At 47.9% G+C, this 20,350-nt stretch overlaps 1 protein-coding gene across 2 annotated transcripts; it reads left to right on the top strand.

The window, feature by feature from the left end:
• Positions 1-1,815: 1,815 nt before the first annotated feature.
• On the top strand, positions 1,816-8,469 carry LOC115502286 (zinc finger protein 154-like). 2 transcript variants are annotated; one of them, XM_030297538.1, is made up of 3 exons: positions 1,816-1,982; positions 4,857-4,978; positions 6,302-8,469. In XM_030297538.1, exons 2-3 carry the CDS (start codon positions 4,945-4,947, stop codon positions 7,687-7,689), a joined length of 1,422 nt encoding a protein of 473 aa, XP_030153398.1. In that variant the 5' UTR covers positions 1,816-1,982; positions 4,857-4,944; the 3' UTR covers positions 7,690-8,469. The 2 variants fall into 2 exon arrangements, with proteins under 2 accessions (XP_030153398.1, XP_030153397.1); XM_030297537.1 differs by having other exon boundaries at positions 4,852-4,978.
• The last annotated feature ends 11,881 nt before the right edge of the window (positions 8,470-20,350 follow it).

The raw sequence follows: 20,350 nt of genomic DNA, 5'->3' as shown, positions 1-20,350 counted from the left end.
GAGACATTACCTTTTCTGACCTTCAACGGATGTTTCAACAGGGCTATTTCTGCCACCCCTGTTGAGTCACTACACACACATTAATAATAGCTCTTTGTAATTTGAATTTTATAAATGTTCTCCTGAGATCATATCAATTCTTCAAACAAAACAGTCCTCGCATCACAAAAGATATGATCACACTTTTCAGCAGTGAAATCATGGATTTAAGGTACTCCCAGTATCTTCAGGTTTGCATACAAGCTCCAGCTTGGAACACTGCAGCCACTGTACCAAATCAAAGTAGCATTTTCTCTCATGGATCTCTGTTTGAGATTGATGTTAGACTCCTAAAAGGAAGTGAATGTATTCAGGATATCAAATAAGACATATGAAGTGGATAAAAGTGTTTCTCAGTGAATGGGACAGAACAGTTGATTCTACAGGCAGGAGAGATGCTTTCTTGGGAATACACAGATCTGTTAAAGAAGAATTATTCAGACACTTGTTGAAACAGTAATATAAACTTCAGTCAGGACAATTCCCACAGGTGTAGGGACAATGGGAACTTGCAGTAAAGGCAAGAGAGATTGGACTCAACTTCACATTTTTTAAAAAGTTGGTATTTACGCCAAAGAGCATGGTTCAGGTGTGTGTGGGAGGGTGAGTGATAGAAAATCACTAGATTAAGGGGCGCCTTGGTGGCTCAGTCGATTAAGCGCCCGACTTTGGCTCAGGTCATGATCTCGTGGTCCGTGAGTTTGAGCCCCGCGTCGGGCTCTGTGCTGACAGCTCAGAGCCTGGAGCCTGTTCAGATTCTGTGTCTCCTTCTCTCTCTGACCCTCCCCCGTTCATGCTCTGTCTCTCTCCGTCTCAAAAATAAAATAAACATTTAAAAAAAAATCACTAGATTAGGGAAATTCCTCCTAAACTGACCTAAAAGATACTAGCTGAAAGCAGGTCACTATAATGAGAGATCACCTGTGTGATGCCGAGGATCGAGGAAATTTAATCAGGTATCAATGGTGATCAGATATTCAGGAGGGAGATTCTTGCCAAACCAACTGAAGAGGATTCTCGTTCCTGCCAAGGCCTGGATCTAGTAAAAAAAAAAAAAAAAAAAAAAAAAAAAAAAAAAAAGTGTACAGTGTCCTAACTAAATACTATGCAACGAGAGACAGTCACATCTGTGTACTTGGGATTCCGGCGGCTCAACATCCTTCCTCTTATCTTTACTAATGTGGCACAATCTGGAGTATTTTCTCTCTTGACCAAGGGAACTTAATGCTCTGGAGCGCACACAATTGAACTAAGATACTGTTTACTACCTTCCACTAGGCGTGGACACATTTTGTGTCTAAAACACTCAATAGAACGATGTGTTTCTTTGCTTTGTAGCCTTTGGGAGCATCACCAACAATATTCTCAGCCTCAGGGAGCATGCTGCCCTTTTCTGGGTCTGAAATAAGTCTCCAAGCACTTGGGTGATCAGCGGCAAAGAGCCATGCACACGTACATGGTTACATTCTGTCAAATGGGAGGGGAGCCTGCCCGTGTGTGCCTTTTCCCTTCGGCCCTCCAAGCAGACCTTGGCTCCTTACTGCAAGAGGCCCCTGTCCGCCGCAACGGAATTGTGGAGACTACTTGATCCAGAAAGCCCTGAGCCGAGGGGCTGCGTCGTCCTCCAGTGAGAGCTAGAGGACAACCTTCCGTGTAGACAATACCGAGGGGCGACACGTGGCGACTGTCTCCTGAGGGCGGCCATGTTGGCGCTCTTAGTTTTGCTCACCTGGTAACAGGTTCCGGAGTTCCGCTTCCGCACTGACATAACGGGACCGAGAAGGTGCGAGGGGAGGCGCCAACCCTGCTGAACCGTTAGGGGTCGGGGTCGCCACGTCTCCCGGGCTGCCCCGACCCGAGACGGACAGGGACCGCCCGTCCGGGTGACCACCGCCCACCCACAGAGTCCGATGGCGGTGGCCGCGCCCAGGGACCCGGCTGAGGTAACCGCGCGGCCCCAAGGGCCCTCCCCGCCCTCCCCCACCCAGACCCTCGAGGCCCGAGCGCGGGGCGCCTGCTCGCGTCCCTGCGGCCCAGGTCCGGTGTCCGGGCCGGGGAAGCGCTCGCGGGCGGGGGCCCCGTGTCTCAGCGCCGGCGTGACGGGGTGCGGGAGCGGGCTGCAGGGGAGGGGCACGTGGTGAGGGGCGATGCAGAGCACGGAGGCACAGGGGCTGAACTGCCAGCCGAGTCGAGTCGTAGTCTTCAGGGCCGGCAAGAGTTCGGGGAGCCTTGATCCCTGGAACCCGCCGTGGCCTCCCGCGTCCACGGCTGGACACGCCCCCACTTCCCGGGGCTGCAGGGGCGTTTTTGGAACCGACACGAACAGGTGGGCGGGGCCCCAGTCCCTCATTGGCCCCGACCCCCACCCCCTTGTCCTGCATTGTTGTGTCCCCGGGACTCTTAGGTGCCATTCCGCAAGTTTGGGGTCTGGAGACCCTGGAGAAACCCCAGGCCCGTGCCAGGAGTTACATGAAGGTGTTTCCGTTTGTGGTAATCGGTGTGGGGACGGTTGTCCCAGGACCTGGTAGCGAGGTGTGCACACGCTGGAGTTAACACCCAGCCGGAACTATTCAGGAAACGAGCGGTGCCTTTGTTTCGGTTGGGAACAAGGAGCAGGGGCACAGCAGTCAGGACCGGAACGACTGCCTGAGAAGTTGGGTGTCTCTTGTGGTGGGAGTGGGAAGCTTGGATGTGAGCAGGGACGTGACATTACCAAGGGCCTCATGGGATCCACCCCGCTATAGCATGAAGTGTAGACTGCAGGCTCAGGGAGGAGGCTACTGTCATAGTCTCGGTGAGGGTTATTGGACCAGGGCCCTGGCTTACAGGTCGTTGGAGTCGGGATGTGTGTTTTAAGAAGTGACAACTCTATTTTCTAATGTTTCACCCTGTCACGGGGTGAAACGAGGATTCAGGGATACTTCCAGGGTTTTGTTCACACGCACATGGGGATGAAGCTCAGTCAACGGAGATGAGGAAGTTGGTGGTTTGAGTGATGTGTGGGCAGGAGATGTTTTGGGAGCACTGAGTGGACGCATTAAGTAGGCAGCCAACACACAGCTCCGGAAATCTGGGGAGGGGTTCAGAAGGGAGACCTCTAAAAATATCGTGGCTGCTGTGTGGCCCAGGCGAGTGAGCTGGGGGTCACATCTGCGAGGAGCAGTCTTCTGGTTATGCTGGTAAAGCGATTATGGTGCCAGGAAGAAGGGGGGAGAAAGGGAGTTCGGGCTCGATACTTGGGTGATGGTGTGACTTGAGAGATGAGGGATGTAATGGCCATGAAGGGAGAGTGTGTGGGGACAGGATGTGCGGGCAGGTGGCCACGGTTTCTGGCAGAACAGTAGACGCGAGAGGGATGCAGAGGCTGAGGAGTGACAAGAGCAAGAGGACGACAGTCAGGCCAGAGCCTGTGGAGCTTCTCCACTCTGCGAACCCTGCCAGGATGTGTGAGGACTTTGGTGCAGCCGGGGCGAGGGGGGAGGGTTCGTTCATGCTGGAGGGTAAGGTCGCCTGTGACCTGCTGACCTGGTCACCTGTGACAGACACTAGGTCCTGCCGGTCTGAGGCAGGGTGGCCTGCACAGAAGGATCTTGGGGCTGCCACCACTAGTGGAAACCACGGCAGGTCTAGAGTGGCGTTGGATCCTGTTTGTCTCTACCGAGCACACTCTGGAAGCTGGTGCTCACTGTGGTGTGAGGCCAAGAGCGAAGACCCCTGTGGTGCCCTATCTCTGTGTGTGCCACACAGCCTTCCGGGCCACACGGCCTTCTCCTCGAAGGTGCGTGTGCTGCTTAGCCCTTCGTGTGGGTTTCAGTTCCCTGCCAGCCCGTGGAGTGACTCAGACGGGCCGATCACATCCTCTGACAAAGCAGGAGACACCCCACCCTCTCTATCCAATGAAGCCTGCATCCTCCGGCTCCTGGTTGTTCGCTCTTTTTTCTTTTTTTTTTTTTAACTTTTTTTAACGTTTTTTATTTTATTTTTGAGACAGGGAGGGACAGAGCATGAACAGGGGAGGGTCAGAGAGAGGGAGACACAGAATCTGAAACAGGCTCCAGACTCTGAGCTGTCAGCACAGAGCCCGGCGCGGGGCTCGAACTCAGGAACCGCGAGATCATGACCTGAGCCGAAGTCGGCCGCTCACCTGACTGAGCCACCCAGGCGCCCCATGTTCGCTCTTTCAGAACACAACAACCACACTCTCGGCCTTTCTGGGTGCAGTGTCCTCCTCTCCCAGGTGGTGAATACCTGTGGGTAATAAAGTGCTGTCCGTCTCCTCTGTACGGGGTCGGGTGCCATGTGTTTAGTCATCCCATTGCCCTAAGATGGGACGCCCGCCCTCACCAGTGGGATGAAGAGGAAGTGATTACAGTACAAGTCACATATGGGGAGGCCGGAGACCTTTCTGCCGCGTGGGACAGTGAGGCAGTGTTGACCATAGGCATGTGGTTGTGAGATCGAGTTTCCAGAATTGTGTGTAGTTAGGGAGGGAATGTGCCTGATGGCCTGGGGACCTGGTACTGAGACTTATGTGACCGTGGCCGCCACAGAAGAATAGCCTGGCATGAGTGGGTGGAACCTCTGTGCCAGGTCCACAACTTGGATACGTACTTGTCCACGTGCCTCTTGTGTCGGCAGAACCCTGTGATCAGTGGGCCCATGAGGAGGGAAGAGCGCCTTGGCTCCCAGCACTGGGGCCTGGTTCCTCCTCTGAGTCGGGAGGATGGGCATGGATTAGGGGTGGGTGGGGGAAGGGATTGTGGATCTTGGGAAAGGGGCTTTTTGTGGTTTCATCTGTCACCATCATGCCAGGGCAGGGTGACCTTCGAAGACGTGGCCGTGTACTTCTCCGGGGAGGAATGGGGTCTCCTGGACGAGGCCCAGAGATGTCTGTACCAGGATGTGATGCTGGAGACCTTGGCCCATATAACCTCCTTGGGTAAGCCCCTCCAACCCACCCCTGTGCCCTGGGCTAGTCTCTGCCCTCCCCATGTCCCCAGCAGCAGTCTGTCTTTACTTTGGGAGCACGAGCACTGCTTCCTTCCCCAGTTCCCCGGGTGGGTGCTGTCGTAGGTAAGGCTGGGGTCTGTGCACTGCCCTCCTTCCTGGAGTGGGACCGGCTTTCCTGCTGACGTGCAGGGAAGAGGGTGGAGTCTCGCGGTGGACCTAACGGACACCAGCTTCACTACCCTCTTCCTGCCCGGGTGACTTCGTCCACGCGCAAGGCATCTGCATGCTCCAGGTCAGCTGCCTTCTCTAGCAGACGCTTCGCCGTGCCTGCCCGTGCCCGCAATTGCTTTCTCCGCCAGAGTTACTGCTTCCGCGGACCATGGGCTGTTCTCACGAGACCCCCTTCCAGAGTTGTCCGGGGACTCTTTAGTTCTCTTTCCCATAGGCTGTCATGCGCTGGGCTGTTCTAGGCTGCCGGTGGCCACTCGTCTGTCCGCTCCTTCTCCTTAGTGCCTGTATCACGAAGGTGCCATATCCTTGCTCGTGGTGGGAGTGGGGCTGGATCGGGGAGCCTGTGGTGGTTCACAGTAGGTCCGGTGACCCACCCAGAGGATGGCTCAGAGGCAGCCAGGCCCTGCAGAGTGGCACCTGGAGGAAGACGACGTCAGTGTTGGCTTCAGATTGCCCCCAAAGCCTATTCTCTTTGACTAGTACTTTGAAGCCAGTGGCCGTACTTCATTTCTGTCCTTCCTTGCCCTTTTATGGCGCTTTGCCGAATGTCATCCCTGTTACTTGTCAGTTCTACTCTACCTTCCGGCCCGGGGTGAGCGTCACAGCTCTGGGCTCCATATGGCACCGGTTTTTCTCACCACTCCACCTGCAGCACTCTGCACAGTGGCCGCTGTGTATCCTGTCATGAGGTGTGGCCGTGTTCTTAAGCCGTCCCTGAACACCACCTGCCCTGTCACGGTCCTGTTTCCTTGAGCCTTGACACACCCTTCTGCACGGCATTCGTGTCACCACGATAAGTTCCTTTGGAAAGCTGTTTGCAGAGGACTGAATTGTAGACCTTTTGCCTCCTCTCTGTCCCGCCTCATGCTTGGCCTTCACCTCGGAAGGCCTCTCTCATGCAGTGTTCTTTGTACCCCACTACTGCTGAGCAGCCCCATCCTCAACCTCAGCCAACTCTCTGGTCCTGCAGACAGGCCCGTGCACGGGTTCCCGGGTTTGTTGGCCACACATTTGTAGCTCGTGTACTAGCCTCCCTCCCGTCAAAGTCAGCCCGCGCTTCACCAGCATTTCCTGCTTTCAGGCTGCTGGCATGGAGCAGGGGACGAGGAGGCACCCGAGCAGAGCGTGTCTGTACAAGGAGTGTCACGGGGCAGGACTTCCAAGGCGGCTGTGTCCTCCCAGAAGGCCCCCCCTCGTGAGGTGTGTGTCCCGGACTTGAGGGAACTTTTACATTCGACCGAGCACCACGCGACACCTGGTGGACAGAAACTGCACAAGATGGGGGCGTGTGACAAGCAGGTGTATTTCGACACAGACCTTGCGCACCAGCAGCAGCGCACTGGAGAGAAATGCTTCGGGAGCAACAGGGGCGGAGCCTCTTCTTGGAAGGACTACACATTCTGTGTGTCCGGGAAGCCCTTTTCCTGTGGCGAGGTTGTGAGGGACTTGTTGGCGAGCTCGAGATTCCTCCAGGATCGGCCCACACACGCCAGGGAGAAGTCAGACAGGAGAGCTGAGTGCGGGGCGGCCTCTCACGGAAGGAGAACTCCGTGCACCTCGGGAGAGGGCGCCAAGGACCTCACTTGCAGACACACCCTTGTTCGTCACCAGAGACACCTCAGCAGAGAGAGATGCTTCATGTGCAGTGAATGTGGGAAATCTTTTAGCAAAAGCTACAGCCTCAGTGACCACTGGAGAGTGCACACTGGGGAAAAGCCTTATGAGTGTGGGCAATGTGGGAAGTCCTTTAGGCAAAGCTCCAGCCTCATTCAACACCGGAGGGTTCACACTGGAGCAAGGCCTCACGAGTGTGACGAATGTGGGAAATTATTTAGCAACAAGTCCAACCTCATTAAACATCGGAGAATTCACACTGGAGAACGGCCGTACGAGTGCAGCGAATGCGGGAAGTCCTTCAGCGAGAGCTCTGCGCTCCTTCAACACCGGGGTGTGCACACTGGAGAGAGGCCTTATGAGTGCAGCGAATGCGGGAAGTTCTTTACCTACCACTCCAGCCTCATAAAACACCAGAGAGTTCACTCAGGATCAAGGCCCTACGAGTGCAGCGAATGCGGAAAATCCTTTACTCAGAATTCCAGCCTCATCGAACACCGAAGAGTCCACAGCGGAGAAAGGCCTTATAAGTGCAGCGAATGTGAGAAATCCTTTAGCCAAAGCTCTGCGCTTCTTCAACATCGGAGGGTTCACACTGGAGAGAGGCCTTATGAGTGCAGCGAATGTGGGAAATTCTTTACTTACAGTTCCAGTCTCCTAAAACACCAGAGAGTACACACTGGATCGAGGCCTTACGAGTGCGCCGAATGTGGAAAATCCTTTACTCAGAACTCTAGCCTCATTAAACACAGGAGAGTGCACACTGGAGAAAGGCCTTATGAGTGCAGCGAATGTGGGAAGTCCTTTAGCCATAGCTCCAGCCTCATTAAGCACCGGAAAGTGCACACCGGGTAAGGGCTTGAGGAGTACGGTGAATTTGGGAAATGTTTACCCGTGTCTGCCATTTCAGTGACCGTTCAAATATTCACACCAGGAAAAAGGCTTTATGAGTTTTGAAGGTGGGAAATATTAACGTCCGTGTCCAAGCTCCTAAAACACCACAATGTCACATCAGAAGAAGGCTCGGGAATGTGGCCTATGGGAGAAGGGGCTGACTGAAGTCTAGCCTCGGTGCACTCCAGAGAACTCACACTGAAGAATGGCCTTAGAAATGCAGTGACTGTGAGGAAGCCTTCAGCCAAAGGACTTACCTCATCGGAGATGACAAATTTCAAATGGGAGACCTACCTGAAATGTGCAGGTATACAGCATTTAGGTGTTCAGTGTGACAGCGCTGGAGGAGAGCCTTTCGGAAGGTGCCATTTGCCTGTGTTGAACCTCATACATCTTAACATCCCCAGAAACCCCAGGGATGTGGCAGCTGCAGTGCACTTTGTGAACCTGCCCAGGGCCATGCTCCAGTGTCAGGGCAGGTCCCAGATGACCATGAACAGCCCCAGTATTGCTCCTTCCCCACTTTTCCTCCCTGAGGAGGTAGGGCATGGATCTCACCCAGTTTTGGCCTAGAGGACTGTTGGTGCATTGAAAAGGTGGACTGCATGTCTCAGGGCTGTTATTGTCTTCGTGACTCTAGAGATGGAAATCCCAGCCTCCCAAGTCACCAACCCAGCAGTCACCCTCCCATTGCTCTTGTTTGTACCATAATAAAGGTCTTACTGTTTAAGTCACTGTTAATCGTGGGGATTCCATTCACTGTGTGCGTGCATGAAGTTAACTGTGTTTGCTAGCATGAGCATGTGAACAGATTCGTGTGCCTTAGAAGGGACAGTGTGACGGCAGAAGGTAGCTCTCCAGTCAGAGTTTAGTTTGTATGGCTGCTTGAAGACTTTAAGGGAAGGCTGAAAGGCTCTGTGATCCTAATTTATAGTTGGATGCCAGGATATTTTGTAGGGTCAGAGTTTCAACCCGAAGAGCGGCAGTTGTTGGCTGTTAGGACAACCTTCAGGGCTTCTAAGCAACATAAAGTTGTTGTCTTGTTCACAAGGGATATTGATGGTATAGTGAGTGCCCGGTGCTCTTGAAGGAAACCTATTCCCCAGGCCTGGCAGCACAGCCACAGGCCTTGACGTCCTGAATTCTGTAGGTAGCATCACTGGTTTTAAGACTATAAGGGCCATGGGCATGATCACTGGACACAAATTGGATTAATAGAGAGTGCGAGAGACCAACAAACTGGAGTGATCCTCTCTGAAAAGGGCATCCACAGTATTTAGGCACTATGACCTTGAAGGATGAGCAGGTACAGAAAATCTCAGGACCTCCAGAAGGGTCTGTCTTGTGTAGCTGAGGGCCTGTCAGAAAAAATAAACTCAAGGTTTTGTGGATTCCTGGGTCCCCTCTGGGCTGTTCACCAAAGTCTGGTATAGATGGCAGCAAAATGAGGACAGAGACAGGAGAGAGCTCTTAGTTCAACAGTGAGGCCTTTTTGACCCAGCCAGTGTCTTTGTTGAATGACACGGAAACACCTTCATTGCTCACCTAGTTTTCCTGCCGCTGACACCTATGTCTTCTGATGAGGACACACATGGTGGAGTCAGTATGGTGGCCCAACGTGATATCTGAAGTGTAGGCCATCCAGACTTTTTTTTTTCTTTTCTTTCCTCTACTTTATTTTTTTAATTTTATTTTTATTTTTGAAAATATACATCCAAATTAGGTAGCACATAGTGCAACAATGATTTCAGGAGTAGATTCCTTAGTGCCCCTTACCCATCTAACCCATCCCCTTTCCCACAACCTCTCCAGCAACCCTCCGTTTGTTCTCCATATTTAGGAGTCTCTTCTGTTTTGCCCCGCTCCCTGTTTTTATATTATTTTTGTTTCCCTTCCCTTATGTTCATGTGTTTTGTCTCTTAAAGTTCTCATATGAGTGAACTCATATGATTTTTGTCTTTCTCTGACTAATTTCACTTAGCATAATACCCTCCAGTTTCATCCACGTAGTTGCAAATGGCAAGATTTCATTCCTTTTGATTGCCAAGTAATACTCCATTGTGTATATACACCACATCTTCTTTATCCATTCATCCATCGATGGACATTTGGGCTCTTTCCATACTTTGGCTATTGTTGATAGTGCTGCTATAAACATGGGGGTGCATGTGCCCCCTTCGAAACAGCACACCTGTATCCCGTGGATAAATGCCTAGTAGGGCAATCGCTGGGTCATAGGGTAGTTCTATTTTTATTTTTTTGAGGAACCTCCATACTGTTTTCCAGAGTGGCTGCACCCGTTTGCATTCCCACCAGCAGCGCAAAAGAGATCCTCTTTCTCTGCATCCTCGCCAACATCTGTCATTGCCTGAGTTGTTAATGTTAGCCATTCTGACAGGTGTGAGGTGGTATCTCATGGTGGTTTTGCTTTGTATTTCCCTGATGATGAGTGATGTTGAGCATTTTTTCATGTGTCGGTTGGCCATCTGGATGTCTTCCTTGGAGAAGTGTCTATTCATGTCTTTTGCCCATTTCTTCACTGGATTATTTGTTTTTGGGTGTTGAGTTTGATAAGTTCTTTGTAGATTTTGGATACTAACCCTTTATCTGATATGTCATTTCCAAATATCTTCTCCCATTCTGTCAGTTGCCTTTCAGTTTTGCTGACTGTTTCCTTCACTGTGCAGAAGCTTTTTATTTTCATGAGGTCCCAGTAGTTCGTGGCAATCCAGACTTTTAATGTGAACCTTATTGTTAAAGCTTCAGTCAGGTACAAATGACATGCAGTTTCCATCATTAAATTATGCAGTTTGATGTTTTGACATTCATGTAACCCATGAAGCCATCGATCATGACCATAAACCTTCCCACACCCCCATATTTATTTGTGTTCCCTGATAATCCATCCTCGAGGCAGCCATTGACTTGTCATTATAATAGATGAGTTTGCATTTTCTAGAATTTGTATGATTGAAGTCTTAGAGTCTTTAGTCCATTTCCTCGGGTGCCCTCATGTGGCACTTATTTTGGAATTCATCAGTGGTGCCTGTACGAGCAGTTCATTTTTATATCGCTGAGAAGAGTGTCCTATCGATACGACGCTATTTACTTATTTATTCCTGTTAATGGATATTTGTTTCCAGGTTCAGCTGCTGCAAGTAAAAATGCTGCAGAAATTGGATACAGTTCTTCGTACTGACAGGGTCCTCTCTGTTGTGTTAATCCTGGAGTCAGCGTGTGGGTGAATGTAGGGCCTCTAAGGAACCCCAGATTGTCATCTAAAATGATCCTTCCTCTTGTATTCCCACTAGCAGTGTATGAGAGTTCCATTTCTCTGGTATCTCTGATAGGAGTGGGTACGGTTAGTCTTTTTAAATGTGAACCCAGTTGGTACACGTGTAGCAGTATCTCACCGTGGTATAGGTACGTTTCCCTCATGTTGCATGATGTTGAGCAAAGCTCTTGGACTCGAAATACAAAATACGGGAGGAGGCTGGGCATGGAGTCAAAAAGCCGCATCTACACTGTAGCAAATTCGAATAGACAAAAGGCCGAGCACTTTATCAAGTGAACAATAAAAGCTAACAAATGGTCGTGGTACATATAGGTTAGAAGCCTTGCAGATTTACCTAATACTTGCCTAAGGCTAAATTTTCCATCCTGATTGGAACCAATCTGCATTAAATAAGGAGCACAACTGACAAAACCCAGCACTTAAAATGATATATCATAGGTTCAAATATTTTGAATGTGTGTAATAAAGTTTTTGGAGTCATACAAGAGCATTTCCATCTTAGAAACACATTCTGAAGGGATTAGGTGAGTAACGACATCACGTCTGGGATCAAATTTAAACTCCTAAGTGGATGGGGGTAGATGAGTGAAGAATGACCATAAAATGATAGCCTTCTCCGTTTGGGGAATATATTTGGAAATGCCATTATAATGGGTAGAATATGTCATGTGATGAGTAATATCATATGGTGAGGAGGATAAACTCAAAAGGACAGAGGAAGCTTTTAATACCGTAAGCATGAAAAGGACAAAACATACGTTCTAGATATGAGCAGTTGAGGACAGTTATGCCTGAATTAAATTGTTTAAAAGATATTTAAAACATAAAACTTTCTTGCCTTTTTAAGTAGCCATTATTAATGTGTGTGTTATTCCATTTTATTTGATCTAGTAGACAAATCCTACAAAGATTGAGATAGCCCTTTGTAGCTTTAAAGAAACAATTGGTATTACCACAGAAAGAGGGAACGCAAAAAAGCCTTGAAAAAAACACAAGGCCCACTTCCTTCCTTTGCAGATAATTAAATTAGGGCCCAAGAAGCGGAAGTGACTTGCAGGATGGGAAGTAAAATCCAGGGCTACTAACTCTCACTTCAATGTTTTGTTTCATGTTTACTTGTTTTTGTTTTTGTTTTTAATGTAAAAACTTTAGGGGCACCTGGGTGGCTCAGTCAGTTAACTGTCTGACTCTTGATTTCGGCTCCAGTCATGACCTCACTGTCGTGAGACTGAGCCTTGCCTCCGGCTCCGTGCTCGGGGTGGAGCCTGCTTAAGATTCTCTCCCTCTGTCCCTCTCCCCTGCTCACGTGCTCTTTCTCTCAAAATAAGTAAATGCAAACACATAACTGTATTTTTACTGGTGCCTGGCTGGCTCAGTTGGAAGAGCACGTGACTAGATTTCAGGTTCCTGTATTTGAGCCTCACATTGAGTGTAGAGATTACTTAAAAACATAAGTAACTTCCAAAAAAGCTTTAATTTGTTTAGAGCGCTTCTAGGTTTATAGGAAAATTAGGAGGAGGGTAGGCACCTCCCGCGTATCCCCTGCCCCCACACACACGCAGCGCCTTTCCTCCTCCATTATCAAGGTCCCCCACCAGAGTGATACATTTGTTATCTTTGATTATCATTATCACCCAGAGTCCATTGTGCATATGAGGGTTCACTCTTGGTGTGTACATTGGAGTCTGAACAACTCGTAATATATAACACAGTATCACATAGAATATTTTCACTGCCCTAAAAATTCTCTGATTCCTTCTATCCATCCCTCTCTTGCTCACACATTGCCCAGGAACCACTGATCCTTTATTCTGTCAATAATGTTGCCCTTTTCACAATGCCATATAGCTAGAATCCTACAGTATGAATCCTCTTTAATTATTTTTAATGTTTTTTAAATTTATTTTTGAGAGAGAGAGAGAGCGCGTGTGCGTGAACGGGGGAGGGGCAGAAAGAGAGTGAGACACAGAATCTGAAGCAGGCTCCAGGCTCTGAGCTGTCAGCACGGAGTCTCACAGTGGGGCTTGAACCCACGAACTGTGAGATCATGACCTGAGCTGAAATCAGACTCTCCATCAACTCAGCCACCCAGGCGCCCCCAGTATGAAGCCTCTTCAGATGTCTGTTTTCACTTACGCACTTAATATGCACTTTAAGATCCCTCCATGTCTTTTCATGGCATGATAGTTTATTGCTTTTCATAACTAGATAATATCCTTGTCTGCACATATCAATGTGATCCATTCACCCACTAAGGAGACATCTTGATTGCTTCCAAGTTTTGGCAATTTTGAATAAGATGCTAGAAACCATTACTGGCAGATATTTGAGTGGCCCTGTTTTCTTTTTTTTTTCTTTAATTTATTTAAATGTTTATTTATTTTTGAGACCGAGAAAGACAGAGCGTGAACGGGGGAGGGGCAGAGAGAGAGGGAGACACAGAATCCGAAGCAGCTCCAGGCTCTGAGCTGTCAGCACAGAGCCCCACATGGGGCCCGAACTCACGGACTGCGAGATCATGACCTGAGCTGAAGTCGGAAGCTCAACCAACTGAGCTACCCAGGCGCCCCGAGTGGTCCTGTTCTCAACTCCATTGGGTAAATACGAAGGAGCACAGTTGCCAGGTTGTATGGTAAGAGTAACTTTAGTTCTGAAAGAAACCGCCCAAGTGTCTTACAAAGTGGCTGTGCCGTTGTCACCAGCAAGAAATGAGAGCTCACGGTGTCCCCCATCCTCACCGGCATGTGCTGTCATCAGCATTCCCGTTCCTCACTCTAACAGGTGTGTGGTGGCATCCCGGTGAGGATTTTTGCATCTGTCCTCATGAGAGACTGGGTCTATAGTTTTCTTCGTTGTCACAGCTTTGTTTGGTTTGGGTACTGGGGCAATGCTAGCCTCTGAGGAGTTGGGGCTCATTCCCTCTGCCTCTCCCTCTGAAGAGATTGTAGAGAATTGGTACAATTTCTTCTTTAAATACTGAGGAGAGAGCATCAGTGAAGCCATTTTAGGGTGCTACGTTCTGTTTTGGAAAAAATTCCAAAAGGAGACTGATTCAGTTTCAAGACTGATGCAATTTGGATTCAATTGAAATTCTTGATTCAGTTTCTTCTGTCCTGTATCTCTTTGTTCTATTATTCCTGGAACTGGTAATTGACAGCTTCTGTGGTTGTCCTACAGCTGTGTCATCTGTTTTCTCTTCCAGGCTTTTCTGTTTGTTTTTTCCCAGTTTTGGAGGTTTTTCTGAGATATCTTCAAGTCAGATTCTTGGTGAGCTACGTGCAGTCTACTGATAAGCCCACCAGAGCATTCTTCATTTCTGTTACACTTTTGATCTCTAGTATTTGTTTTTGGGGGTGGGGGTGGGAGGGTTGTTCGTTTGGAATTTCCATCTCAGTTTACATAACCCATCTGTTCTTGCATGCTGTCTAATTTATCCAGTACAGCCCTTAGCATCTTAATCACAATTGTTTTAAACTCCTAGTCTCCTGGGGCGCCTGGGTGGCTCAGTCGGTTAAGTGTCCGACTTTGGCTCAGGTCATGATCTCGCGGTTTGTGAGTTGGGGTCCCGCGTCGGGCTCTGCGCTGACAGCTCAGAGCCTGGAGCCTGCTTCGGATTCTGTGTGTCCCTCTCTCTCTGCCCCTCCCCTGCTCATGCTCTGTCTCTCTCTGTCTCAACAACAACAACAACAACAACAACAACAACAACATTAAATTCCTAGTCTCCCACTTCCACATCCCTGTCTAGTGTGAGCCTGGTTCGAAGGCTTGCTTGGTCTCTGCAGACTTTTTACATTCATCACGCCTTGTGATATTGTCTTGAGGTCTATATGTGAAGTACTCCATGAACGGGACTGGTGTAGACAGGAGCGGCGTTAGTGTGGGGAGAAGGGGACTGTTACGTCGTCTGTGACTAGGGGTCTGTTTGGTTTTGTCTTGTTTTATGCCTGGAACAGTGTTGTGATTTGTTTGGTACAGAAATTTCCTCTTTAACCTTTGAGTTCCTTATGAGTGGATCGTCACAGTTTCTGAGATTAAGAGGTTTTGTTTGTAGGTTAAAGATTTATTTTATTATTTTTAAAAAATTTTTAATGTTTATTTATTTTTGAGAAACAGAGAGACACAGCATGAGCATGGAACGAGCAGAGAGAGCGTAGAAGCAGTCTCCAGGCTCTGAGCTGTCAGCCCAGAGCCTGACGTGGGGCTCGAACTCACAAGCCATGAGATACTGACCTGAGCCAAAGTCAGAGGCTTAACAACTGAGCCCTCCAAGTGCCCCAAAGATTTATTTTCTTTTATGGAATGAATTACTGACATAAAATAGAGGTCTCAATCATATAGTGAGTTTGTGCTTCCGCACTGTGCCTTGTCAGTGTCCCCCCACACCTTGGCTGGGACAGGATGGATCAAGTGGCCTGGAGGTAGGTATATTTCCCTTCCCTCTGTTCACCTAGGCTCTGGTACATCCTGAGCAACTTAGGCTCTGCTCAAATAGTGTGCATATTGGTTTGGTATGATTGAGAGCCATTCGTTGATGACGAAAATGAATCTGTTTTTAGAAGTAACATGTTTTGACAAAAGAATGAGGCTACTTGCATCAAGACGTCATCAACTCATCTCTTCTCACCAATAATAACTCAGTAGCCCAGGTGCTGAGGGTTCCTGCCGGGACTTCGCAATAAAAACATAGGAAGGAGCAAATATGGCTAAGGGCCATTTAGACCAAAACTCCTGAGAGTTGGAGAAGACCATCCCAGAGTGCTGGGTTGGGCAAGGCTAACTGCTCATCTGAATAGCTCTCCAAAGACCTTAGGGCATTAGCTCCTGCCACAGTAAAGGCCACTCTTTTACACCAGTGGGGAAGACCACAGTGGCCCTGGAAGGAGATCCGCTAGCCCATCAACACTGGCATCATCGTTCCCGAGCAACATGTTCTAGGAACAGGGGACTTCCCTTTGCGCTGGCGGCTGGACATCAGCTATGGGTTTGCCGTCTCTCCATAGAACTAACTCAGAACAAGTTTTGCCTCCACTCCATGTGGACGTTACTCCTTTCATCTCCTTCTGCCTGCTACAATAGTGTGATTAATTGACTTGATTTGGATATGTTATTTTCTTCCTTGGCTTATTAAGAGATTACCTCGTATGTCACTAGCTTGTGAAATTCCCACCGTGAACCTCTGTTAAATAAAGACAAATTCAGTCTCGGAGCATTAATTTGCCTCAAATCAAAACAAACAGTTTTTTCTGCAAGCAGACTTTGCAGAGAACCATGCTTTGGCATATTTGAAAATGGTTTCTTTGGGGGAATCTGGCTGGCTTCGTCAGTAGAGCACGTGGCTCTCGATCTCAGGCTCATGAGCTCAAGCCCACCTGGGACACAGGGCTTACTTAAAAAAGCAAACAAACAAACAAACAAAGAAAACAGGTAACATTCAAAGAAAAAGAAGAAGAAAATGGTTTCTTTTCCTTTCTGCTGTTGGAGCACAGGATCTTCTCCTGTCACAGAAGATCACAGAACATCACGGGATGCTCACTGCGAGAATCAGGTAGAACTCTACAAGTGTGTGGGAGCTCTCCACAGGGCTGGGTTCCCCAGGAAGCCCTGGCCCCACCATGCTGGCACCGTGGTCTCCAACATCCAGTCTCCAAGACTGTGAGAAATAAATTATGTTGTGTATAAGCTACCCCGTCTGTGAAAATTTCTTACAGCAGTCTGAACAGACCAAGCCACATTTTATCATTTCTTCTGGCGATATGCAACCATACACCAAACAGGAAAACACTGTGTAATGAAGCAAAATGAAGCTTCCCCAGTCTTCCACCATTACTTATCATTTCATAGCCCTTTTTGTATGATCTGTCCTCACATACACCGGTACGTTACTTAGACATTACACTTAATGCAGAAGAACTCATGGAGGATGTATTTTCAACAGGTTCATAGTCCCAACAGCCATCAGACAACACATTTTTTTAAATCTGGCAAATATGTTCTTGGGGCGCCTGGGTGGGTCAGTCAGTTAAGCGTCTGACTTTGGCTCAGGTCGTGATCTCACAGTTCATGAGTTCAAGCCCCACATCGGGCTCTGTGCTGACAGCTCGGAGCCAGAGCCTGCTTCGGATTCTGTGTGTGTGTCTCTCTCTCCCTGCCCCTCCCCCGCTCACACTCTGTCTCTCTCTCTGTCTCTCTCAAAAATAAATAAAACATTTTTAAAAATCTGACATATTCCTAATGGTCAATTTCCTCAATTGCGTCACAAATATTGTTTCTTAAGCCATATTTATTGTAGCTAGGACCCAGAACGTATCCTGATGCCCTGCAGTCGCTCTCTCAAAAGTTATGTTAACCCACAGGTCCCACTTGCCTTCTTATTAATTGTTGAAGTTGCTGAGGGATTTGTTCATTAGAGTTTGCCATCTCCTGGGTGCAGCCTAGTGAGTCTCTGACGCTGTCCAACCGGTCACACTGGCCCATAATCGTGCACACTAGCTAGATAGTGGTGACACAGGTGATGAGGCTTTTCTCCTGCAGGCATGTGTGATGGTGACTGGTGGGGACATACAACAATCTTCCCCCGCCTACAGATCCACTCCGCACTCGTATTTGATATGTGTATTCATCAACACTGCCAAGGAATTAATTCTGTCTCTATCTAGCTGAAGATTTTACCAGATCCCACAGGACTGTGCCTTTCAGATGCCAGTCTCAAATCCAGGTTGTCACCTGTGCTTCACAGTGACTGGCTGTAAATGAGCAGATCCCCTGACCCCTCCTCTTGCTGGATTGTCTTGCCAGGGTGGCTCACAGAACTCAGGGAAATATGTTTAGAGGCAGATGAAGAACATAGGGGGACCCAGAACGTATCCCGATGTCCTATAGTCGCTCTAGGGGGACTCATAGGGGAGGTGCAGTAGGGTCCCCAGTGCAGGAGCTTTTGTCCTCATGGAACTGAGGTGTGCCCCCCTCCAGGCATGTTTACAGACCTGGAGGCTCCTCACGTCTCCTTTTCAAGAGTTTTTACAGACCTCTATATGGAAAAGGATATACAGATCTTTTTTATCCTCCAGCACACTCTCCTGGAGATTGGTGGGTGGGGCTGCAAGTTCTAACCCTCTAATTCTCGTTTCTGATGACCATTCCCCATCCTGACTGTATTTAGGGCCCCCACCCCAAGTCTTTAGCATAAATTAAGGGGTGTTCACAAGGGGGCTCCGTTATGAATGACACAAGATACTTGTATTACTAAGGAGATAACAAGTGTTGTAGGAGCTCTGTGTCAGGAACAGTGTGCAGGGAACCAAGACCAAATAGATTTCTTCATATACCACATTACTGAGTAATGTGTTTAATACTTTAAACTGGAATGTGATGTGCACCAGGAGTAATCAGCTACAAAATATGCAAAGACTTGCAGAAAAAATCTCAATGTCATACGGAGAAGCAGACAGAACCCATTACATACATGTTTTCAAGGTAAATAGAACTCGTCTTCACGTAAGGGCACTTGACAGCACCATTTGTTACATATAGTTTGTCCTAACTTTACCTTTGTAGTTGGGGTAAACATCTGTGTTTGTTTCTTGACTTCACCAGAGGAAAAACAAACTTGTTTGTATGACAGGAAGTTCTTTTTAAAATTAAATAATATAAGTCAGGAATGCAGGTATGAGGGAGTCCAGGTGGTAAAAGGCCTGTGTGGTCCTCAAAGGGATGGGTTGTTGGGATGACGTAGTTCTTACAAGTTCTCTAAGCTAGATGCTATGAGAAAAGGGAAGGGGAGAGTGTCTCCACATTTTCAACAGGGAGAATTATGCCTCTTCTATCTAATCTGTATTTCAGACACCTGAAATCACAAGAATTCTAGCAACTGATGGATCTACCTAAAAAAGATACCGTACCTAAATAATCATTCAGGGAGGCAACATAAGAGTCTAAATTGTACTAGGATATTTGTTCATAATAAGTATAGAAAGGTTATTCACTAAGCAATATTTTATTTCCTTTCTGTCTTGTATATAAACAGTTTTGAAAGGTCCCCTTTGAACTCTGACATTAGGTACTTTATGATAAGCTTAAAACTTCCTCCCTGGCATATCCTTCTCAACCCTGTCCCTCAGTATCCTATTTGTAGACCTCCTTTCTTTACTTTTTCTTCCATCAGCAGAATTCTAAGCTGGCTAAAATTCCTCAGTGTTCCTGGAGTTTATAGATTTTTGTGCAGGAGATACACTTCTGGAAAATAGACATTCAACCTGGCTTTGTTAAAGTCTGTGGCACTGTCAGGGCGCCTGGGTGGCTCAGTCGGTTGAGCCTCTGACTTCGGCTCAGGTCATGATCTCACAGTTCATAAGTTCGACCCTGACACTGGGCTCGCTGCTGTCAGCACCAAAGGTGTCAGTGTGGAGCCAGCTTCAGATCCTCTGTTCCCCCCGCCCCCCTGCAAAATAAACGAACATTAGGAGAAAGCAGAACCCTATTGAAGTGTTGGTTGGAATGAAAACTAGTGCAGCCACTCTGGAAAACTGTGGATGTTCCTCAAAAAATAAAACCAGAACCACCCTACAACCCAGAAACTGCGCTACTAGGGATTTATCCAAAGGATATAAAAATGCTGATTTGAAGGGGCACATACACTATATCCTTTATAGCAGCAGTATCAACAACAGCCAAAGTATGGAAAGAGCCCAACTGTCCATCAACCGATGACAGTTTTGTCTACTCTGTGACAAAAAAGAAAGAAATCTTGCCATTTGCAATGTGGATGGAAGTGGAGGGTATTATACTAAGTGAAATAAGTCAATCAGAGAAAGACAAATATCATATGATTTCACTCATGTAGAATTTGAGAAACTTAACAGATGAACATAAGGGAAGGGAAGGAAGGAAAAATAAAAAAAGAGGGAGGCAAACCATAAAACTCTTAAATACAGAGAAGAAACAGGGGTGATGGGGTGGGTGGACTGGATTAAATGGGTAATGAGCATTAAGAAGGGCACTTGCTGGGATGAGCACTGGGTGTTATATGTAAGTGTTGAATCACTGGTTTCTACTCCTGAAGCCAAAACTACACTGTATGTTAACTAACTTGAGAATAAAAAATAAATAGGGGTGCCTGGGAAGTGGCCGACATCAGCTCAGGTCATGACCTCGCAGTTCACGTGTTCAAGCCCTGTGCTAACAGCTCAGAGCCTGGAGCCCACTTCGGATTCTGTGTCTCCCTCTCTCTCTGCCCCTCCCCTGCTTGTGCTGTGTCTCTCTTACTCTCAAAAATAAATAAAACATTTTAAAATAATAATAATAAAAAAAACATTAAAAGAAATCTGTGGC

This window comes from Lynx canadensis, chromosome E2, assembly GCF_007474595.2.
Source record: "Lynx canadensis isolate LIC74 chromosome E2, mLynCan4.pri.v2, whole genome shotgun sequence".
In the NCBI taxonomy this organism is placed as follows: Eukaryota; Metazoa; Chordata; class Mammalia; order Carnivora; family Felidae; genus Lynx; species Lynx canadensis.
This window is presented reverse-complemented; position numbering and strand designations above follow the sequence as displayed.

Coding starts and splice junctions, on each gene's coding strand:
- LOC115502286 (XM_030297537.1), top strand. CDS start 1,950: ATGGCGGTGGCCGCGCCCAGGGACCCGGCTGAG. Junction 1,983..4,851: donor CGCCCAGGGACCCGGCTGAG/GTAACCGCGCGG, acceptor CCATCATGCCAG/GGCAGGGTGACCTTCGAAGA. Junction 4,979..6,301: donor GGCCCATATAACCTCCTTGG/GTAAGCCCCTCC, acceptor TCCTGCTTTCAG/GCTGCTGGCATGGAGCAGGG.